This window comes from Montipora foliosa, chromosome 8 (assembly GCF_036669935.1).
Source record: "Montipora foliosa isolate CH-2021 chromosome 8, ASM3666993v2, whole genome shotgun sequence".
In the NCBI taxonomy this organism is placed as follows: Eukaryota; Metazoa; Cnidaria; class Anthozoa; order Scleractinia; family Acroporidae; genus Montipora; species Montipora foliosa.
This window is the reverse complement of record NC_090876.1, coordinates 11,699,485-11,705,971: the sequence shown is the minus strand read 5'-3', so window position 1 is coordinate 11,705,971 and position 6,487 is coordinate 11,699,485. Positions and strand designations below refer to the sequence as shown.

At 38.6% G+C, this 6,487-nt stretch overlaps 1 protein-coding gene across 1 annotated transcript in view; it reads left to right on the top strand.

Moving 5' to 3' along the window:
* The first annotated feature begins 5,752 nt into the window (after positions 1-5,752).
* Positions 5,753-6,487, top strand: part of LOC137968253 (polyubiquitin-B-like) — a 1,152-nt gene continuing 417 nt past the window's right edge. The window contains exon 1 of the mRNA XM_068814865.1: positions 5,753-6,487. This exon is cut by the window's right edge and continues 417 nt beyond it. Coding sequence (XP_068670966.1) covers positions 5,753-6,487 — 735 coding nt within the window.

The following is a 6,487-nucleotide window of genomic DNA, read 5'->3' as shown; positions in this document are numbered from 1 at the left end:
GCATTTTCGATATATGCCAACACAGAAATTCTGTTAACGCAAAGAAACATTACTCGCAGGAAAAAAACGTGAAAAATATTTTTTAATGGCACAGTAGATGATTTTGTGCGGACCGCGGAGGAGTCCTTCTCATGTCGACTGCGATCTAGATTTAAATTTTTAGACTTTTCTTACCTTTCTCGAGTTATAAATTTAAGGTTATTTTGAGTTCAAGAGGACAAAACCTTTACTTAGAGAACTGTGTAAATACCTTTCCAATTGATAAAAAAAACCAATGTTCTCGACAGTGACGAATAACTTTCACAAGGGTGAAAGAAAACATCAGAAAATAAAGTAGCCACATCTAAATGTAGAAAAGAGAGTTTAAGGCTCACACTTCTCAAAACGTGAATTTAATGAAATAATTTGTTTTCAAAGCCACAAGTCAATAAAATTTTTGTGTGACTTTTTCCCTTGTTTTCAGTATTTCTGCGAAGAAGGAACAGTGATTTGAAGAAAGAGACTCTGACCCTACAAAAACAAGTTACAAAGCAAGACAAATTGTTGAAGAACACATCCTTGAAGAAAAACGACACAATAAAAAAACTAAGAGGGGCAAAATCTGTTGCAACAAAACTGAAAAACCAACTCAAACAAAAAGGAGGTGTTTTAAACAGTTATTCTCTTGTGGATACATTTGCCCATGGCAAAAATGGAGCAAATCATAGGAGTGTAATGTTCATGGCTTGCATCAGATATTTACAACATGCATGTCTTTTATCTAACCAAAAGGCACCAATTGCATTACATTTAATTTTCAGTATTTTGTTTAATTGTAGTCCCCCAAAAAATCTGATTGTTTCCCCAACTACTTTGTCAGATTGGAATGTTCTTTTAGGGGAGGCAGACAAATTAATTCTGTGTAAAAGATTTGCAAACAGCAAATATGATTTTCATGTTTGGAGTGATGACTCTAACAAAGGAGGGGAGGAAAGGCACATTGTGGGGGTGCACACATGGTGCCATGAAACTAACAAGCCAAGGGCTTATGTTCTTGCTAACAGCATTGTAGCTAGTGGGTCAGGAAAACACCAGTCAGATGTCGATTTCCACATTGTTCATGACACATTTGGCATATCAAATGTCTCAGGGTTAGTTGGGGACAATGCCTCTACCCAAAAGGGTAAATCAAATGGATTGATTGCAAACAACTCCAAACTGTTTGGCAGGGAAATGTTTTTTGTGGGCTGTTACCCACACATACTTAATATAATGTTGCGAAGAATGTGCCAGGCTGGGTTTGGGGCAAAGGGTGATATGAACAACAACCACATATTGCAATTATTATACAAGATATCCTGGCTCCACCATGAACGCCCAAGTCAGTACAAGGCAATGTATGTTTCACTGGGAATTTTAAGTAAAGAGCCACCCTTCCACAGTCCTTTATTGACACAAGGTGGACATATTACCATGAGATGCTACAATGGTATTTAAAGTATGGAAAAGCCTGTCTTCAGCTTGCAGAGCGTATACTAGAAAGGATGCCAAAGTCAGATAACCACTCATCAGTCTGGCAAAATGTCATCAAGCTGAGCTCCTGCCCAATGATCCAAGTGCAAATTAAATTCTTATTTGAATTTCTTGACAAGTTCATTATCCCATCTCTTAATTCATCACAAGCAAGTGACGAGGAACTTGGTTTTTCCAGTGGATATCTGGCACGACTATGGCCTGCAACTGTTCTCAAGCACAATGAAACACTCAGTCAAATGTTACTGTGTCCATCACTGTATTTTCCTTTAACAGAAGAGCAAGTGCAATTATCTTTGAAAGATCCAGCCGCTATTAAACACTTTTACCAGGAAGTGCAGAGGCCCATGTTGCAAGAAGCCCTGAAAGTAATTAAAGAACATGGTGCTGAGTGGTTATCCTTTCCCAAGCTGTTTGGAATGGGAGCTGATCAAAGATTCCAAAGTCCATTCTGGTCATCTGTTTTGAAGGTCCTTGACATACAATTTGTATCCACTGAAAGCAATCAAGGAAATGCATCTGAAAACAATGTAAAAGTTTATGGACAGGATCTTCAGAGATTGGTGTCTAAGGACAGAAATGGGCTGGTTAAATGGGCCAATATTTGGCAGCTGCAGAAACTTCAACTTCTAACTGAGATTAAAGCAATGGCAACATCACCTGAAAGCTGTCTTATTAACAAAGACACCACACCACAACTTTTTGAATTTTATGCCAAGCACATTTTTAGCATTCCTGTGAACAATGTCATTGCTGAAAGACAGTTTAATCTATCCCAACTTTATCTTCATGACAACCTGTCAGAACTATCAAAACAGGCCTCTGTAACATTTGTCGAGAACACTATTCACAGTGGTAAAACTAATGGTAGGACCACTGAGACAGCAAGGCAGACACATGAACAGAGAATGAATGACTATGGGCAACTACTGACCACAGAGCTTCTCCAAGAGGCAAGAAAAAAGCTCAACAACATCAGGAAAGGTAGTGCAGTCAGTGCCCCACTTAGAGGAAAGGATGTCTATCCTAAAGCGTTGGAGGAAAAGAAACTGAACAAAGACACATCACTGACAATCCAGTCTCTTAAAGCTGAAGGTCGTAAGCTTGAACTTCAGTGGAAAGCTTCAACAAAAGGAACTATAAATTTAGAAGAACAGAGGTCATTCAGGCCTACAACAATTGGATGGCGTAGAGACACTGGACAGGTGCCACCTCTAATGCACCTTGCAGCACTTACGGTGTGGGATTATGGTGAGGAGCTTTCAACACATGACTTACCAGTGGAATGCCAGAAGTGCATCAAAAATCTTCCGCGTATCTTCCCAACCTCATCAGTTAATTCTGTGTCCACTTTGGATGTCCCCATGGATATGTCCATAACATCTGTCCCTGTTCATGAAGAATAAGACCTGACTGAGGGGTGGCTCATCAAAAAGGGGGAACTAACTTACATTTGGAAAGGTTAAAGTCAATCTTCCTCACATGTGACCAGTATTTTTTAAGTTTTAACAGGGTTTTAAAAATTACATGTCAGTTGTGATCATCGCCAGTGAGATTTAAGAATTTTCATTGAAACTTCCCTAGTTTATTGCTGAAATAAAGCAATGAATTTTTTTACATTACATCACAGCATACAGAATTTGAAAACAATCAGTTGTTTCCTACATGTATGTGCTTTGCCTTTTTTTTTCAGCTGATACTTTTTTTTTGGAAAGATTTCCAGAAATTTTAAAGACTCAGACCATTCAAATGCCAGAAGTTACAAATAGGACTTCGAATGATCATTTCAGTCTCAGAAATATTGGTCATAGGTGACATAGATTGACTGTAATTGTAACGAATGAATCCATGGTCCCAGTTTCAGTAGGCAGAAATCACAGTCATGACTCATGCTACAACAAGAAACCTTAACTGAATATAAAGATGTGTGAGAAAATGTTATGTCATTGAAAGAATGACTTTAAATTTTTCTTTGAGTTTAAGTGTTAAAGCTTAAAATGAAGTCACTTTTCTTTGAAATACAGCAAATCACACACAGCCTGTGTTTGCTCTTGGTAGCATGAGCCCTTGATTGGTTAGTGAACATTTTAGGATAAATTACCCTAAATAAACCACGGATATTGTCGTTAGGTGCTGTTTTCCAAGAATTTTTGGTGTAAGATAAATGAATTGCACCTAACAAAAGTTTGGTATAGATCACTTTTGACTGTAAAAGCCAAAAGAATAATCTTAGTGACAGGAATATTTTTTACCCCAATGCATGTAAAGTAAAGGCAAAAAGAGTTATTTATTTCAAGTGATATTAACCAATAAAAATGGACACAGCTTTCAACTACCCAGGGTTTAATTATGAAGTTGATGTCAGTTGTAAATATTAGTAGGTACCAAAAACCGTGAACAATATTTTATGTGGTGTTACGAATTTTTTTATTAAGATGAGGTGCAGGATGGTAGATTTATTATCTGTTAATGGATCAGATCCATTTTATTGCTGTATAATTTGACTGTCCTAAAAAAAGACAGTAATAATATTGTGTTTAAAAATACACAATATAAGTTTGGTGAGACGAACGAGGTTTCAGACATGCCTTTGCTGATTGAACTGACATTCCAAAAAAACTTCAAACAAATAAAGATGGAGAAATTACATTGCCTTAACCTTTTCATTCTTTGAGTTTAATTGTCTAAGAGCGTGACAATAACAGTAATGATATACCCTGACAAGCTATGAAGAGCAGGTTCCCATTAGTAGTTGATGAATCGAAATTGCCACATTGTTTTGCCAAAGTACAAAATGTAGCTAATTAAGTGAGCGATTTGGTGCATAAAACTACTAAATTCTGTGTACTGTGTGCTCAAGGTTCACTGGTTTCCGATTTTCACTGTGTTTACCCTTACAACATTTTTATAAGTTAAGTGTTTAGTATTTTGTATTGTATTATTAGTGTTATGTATGTCGTCAAGGTTTGAATATTAGAAAAACTCATTGCGTACCTTGCCTGCAATCTTCTGTTGCCTTCACTCAATTCGATCGAACAGCTCTCCAGCACGACACGATTCTTGACAACTCAGTTTGGCTACCTCGAGCGCGCGTGAAGAAAAATGAAATAACTTCACAGGAACACAACGCAGAACTCCTAATGTTGACCAATTGACAAACTGAATGACTGGTCTTAAACATCACCGTCGCGAAATTTTTCTTCAAGCAGCAACGCACCGAACAGTGCGCATTCAAGTAAATAAAATAGGTACAGTATAAACTTAGGGGAAAGAATCGAAATTGAAAACGGTAGATATTTCGGTCATGTGCCATTCTTTAACCTTGCCTTTAACGGTGGCTGAAACTTCGCGTTTTAAAAAGATATTAAACAACATAGTCCCCATAGCATTCTCGTTGAGCCGACCTTATCAGTCGTGTTCATACTGCGCATGTCTATAATATTTGTGTTTTGACGTATCGCATTCATTGCGTGAGGGGTAAAGTTTTATTTATCAGGCTGAATTTGTTCTTATTTATACGGTGCTTTATTGGCCAAATTTCAGCCTGATGTTCTTAATCCACTTGTTCTTATATGCGGGTGTTTACTGTACCCGGAGAAAAACCTCTCGGAGAAATGAGAGAACTAACAACAAACTCAACCCGTATATGGGGCCGGGGCCGGGACCGGGAATCGAACCCGGGACAGATTGGTGAGAGGCGAGTGCTCTCACCACTGCGCCACCCCGGCTTTAACTTCTATAATTAACACATACCTTCGTTACATACGTATTGTTAACACGGTACCATACATTCCTATGTTTACAATATCATACCAAATCAACACTTAAGAGACAATCAGCTAACAGGCATAACTTACAATACGTGATACTGCAACGACGATAAACACTACATCATGTACACTAAAAGGTAACAAAATACAAAAAACGGAACAAACTAAGTCTAATTACAAAGATAAAGAATGGAAAATTCCGTCACAGTTCAGTTGTTTAAAACACGATTGAGTTAATCCTGGGTTATTGTGAGCTTTGATTCCAGTTTCTATACAACTTGTTAAAGGTTTTTTTCAACGTATTTTTTTGTGGCGGTCTCACTATTTTAGTGTCAAGTTTGCTATACTGACGATTTTGCCACTGAAAGTGAATCTGTATTGTTTCAGGGCGTCGACGTGAGAAATCTCAGAGCGGCACACAATTAATAGATGAGCAAGGCAATCTCTCAGAGAAGTTGAAAATGATGAAAATGTCGGCAGCAACAACGGTGGAAAGTAATCTTGAGGTGTCCAAGGCAGTTGATCTATCAACACAACAAAAGGATGTTGACTGGGTTGCTGGGTCGGCCGATTATTCGCCTGTCTGGGAGGGTGACAAGACAGAACAACTGTCAGAAGAGGATTTTACCCAGAGTCGGGGAAATATTCCCACAACGGCTACCCGACCCTTGGGTATTTCAGAGAAAATGCAAATCTTGGTCGACCCTGATATTGGTGAAAAATTCTATTTAGAAGTCGGACCAAGTGATTCTGTTGAGAAAGTGAAGACGAAAATTTTGGAGAAAAAAGGGATACCACCAGATCAGCAGGTACTCAGATTTAAGGGTGAGCTACTGAAAGATGAGCGCACTTTAAGTGACTACCACATTGACAAGGAATCCACTCCGTATTTGCGGTTTCGATACCATGATGAGGTGACCGTCTTTGTCAGAGGGATTACTCGTTCAACTTTCAGTCTGCGCGTTAGGACAAGCGATTCTGTTGAGAGCTTGAAGAGGAAAATTATGGTCGAAGAAGATATACCAGTACACGACCAAAGACTTATCTATTTTGGAAGACAACTGGAAGATGGCTGCACCCTAACCGACTGCAGGATTACGGACAAATGCACAGTGCATTTGGCGTCGCGACTCCGTGGAGGCGGCATGCAAATTTTCGCAAAGTTGCTGAATGGAAGGCTGTTAAGGTTAGGAGTGGCACCCGAT